The 1,609-nt window shown below is 31.0% G+C and overlaps 1 protein-coding gene across 1 annotated transcript; it reads left to right on the top strand.

Annotated features, from left to right (window-relative positions):
- Positions 1–532: 532 nt before the first annotated feature.
- On the top strand, positions 533–1,282 carry LOC135953123 (uncharacterized). Its single transcript, XM_065502812.1, has 2 exons — positions 533–559; positions 750–1,282. The coding sequence occupies exons 1-2, from the start codon at positions 548–550 to the stop codon at positions 1,122–1,124; spliced, it is 387 nt and encodes a 128-aa protein (XP_065358884.1). The 5' UTR covers positions 533–547; the 3' UTR covers positions 1,125–1,282.
- The last annotated feature ends 327 nt before the right edge of the window (positions 1,283–1,609 follow it).

Here is a 1,609-nt window from a genome sequence, read left to right as displayed (position 1 = left end):
TCCCAACACATATAAAAAACACTGCATATACATCCCAATATAAAAAAAAAATTAATTTGTTTTATAAAATTATTGTGTTTGTTTTCTTTACATACGAAATTTTACACACAATTGCAACAAAGTCCAGTGCCTGGCACAACTTATTATGTGACTTTGAGAATAATACGAATAATACTTATAAGAGTTATAATTGTCTCTATGTATTAATATTTAAATATATGTTTTATATTTTTTTGTAATTCTGTTGTTGTATGCCTAAGTATATGCAAAATAACCTTAAAAAGTTTAAAAAATATAAAATCCACAACTACTTGAAATTCTAATTCAATTCTCATTTAAACGTATTTCGCAACACCCACAAAACAACGAGAATCAACTGAATACGCTTAAATTACAAAATTAAATTCAAAACAATAGCTGCTCATAAGCGTAGCCCAGTCTCGTACAATAAACGATAAAATCAGTTACAATTTAAAATTTAAATTTTTTAAACCAAAAAAAGTTATACATTTAAAAAAATAAACCGAAAAAAACAAAATAAAAAATAATGTTTAAATTTGTAAGTTTAAAACGTCATAATTATGACATTTCAAATTACGACGACAATAATTTTAATAATAATTATAACGAACCACCACCAACTCCAACTACTACTCTGCTATTGAAAAAAACTCCCATAACTATAATACCCAAAAACTCTCAATCCCCAAAAACTTTGGCCAAAAATCCCCCTCCTACAAAAATTACAGCTTGCAACCGTGATTGTTGTTGTTGCTGCAGCGACAATAATCATGCCACACATGGTGTCAGCCAGACCTGGAGATCTGGCTATAAATGCTGCAGAGAATGTAGATGTGCCGCCAGAACATCGTGCTGCTCCACCGGCGCCACCACAACAACCACATCCTGCCCAACCGCCCTATCAACCCAGAGCCATATATCCAGCTGCTGCAGTACCGGGTGGACCGCAATACCCCCTCTTCTTTACAACTCCAAACGGCTTTGTACCCTTCGGCAGCATTTACAGTCCCTACCAACAGCCTCAGGCCCTAGTGCAAAGTCCTGCATATATCTTGCCTCAAGATCAAGCAATAGTATCGCCAATTGTTGCTGCTGTCTTGTGAAATAACATTTCCATGTGAATATCTTTACTTTTTACTGTTTATTATACTTATTTTCATAATTATTTATTATTTTATTTTATTATGTGTGCGTTTTGTTTATCTAATATTATATTCTATTATCAAATAATTAACAGAAAATACATTTGAAGTTATTTAAACGTGTATTGCATTTAATTTTATTTGTGTTTTTTCTATTATTTTCAATACGGATTTGAAATTTCGTAGGCGATTATTTTTAAACGTTTGAACGACTTCCGCATTGTTTGCTGTTTTCCTATTGCTAGAGTTCTATTGGAATTCATGTTTTCAAATGGCTATTTAAAATAATTAGAGTAAACAAAACATTTATGGCAATTTTAAATCATATTTAGATTTTGCGAATTTAGAATTTTGATTTTTTGAATAACGCCAGAGTTTTATTTTTAGCTTTTAAAGTGTGTGATCGAAGATTTCGTCATACTTAAAATTTGCCTTTTTTGAACTAA

Source organism: Calliphora vicina, chromosome 3 (assembly GCF_958450345.1).
Source record: "Calliphora vicina chromosome 3, idCalVici1.1, whole genome shotgun sequence".
In the NCBI taxonomy this organism is placed as follows: Eukaryota; Metazoa; Arthropoda; class Insecta; order Diptera; family Calliphoridae; genus Calliphora; species Calliphora vicina.
The sequence above is the reverse complement of the archived record's forward strand: the minus strand, read 5'-3'. Positions and strand labels throughout refer to the sequence as shown.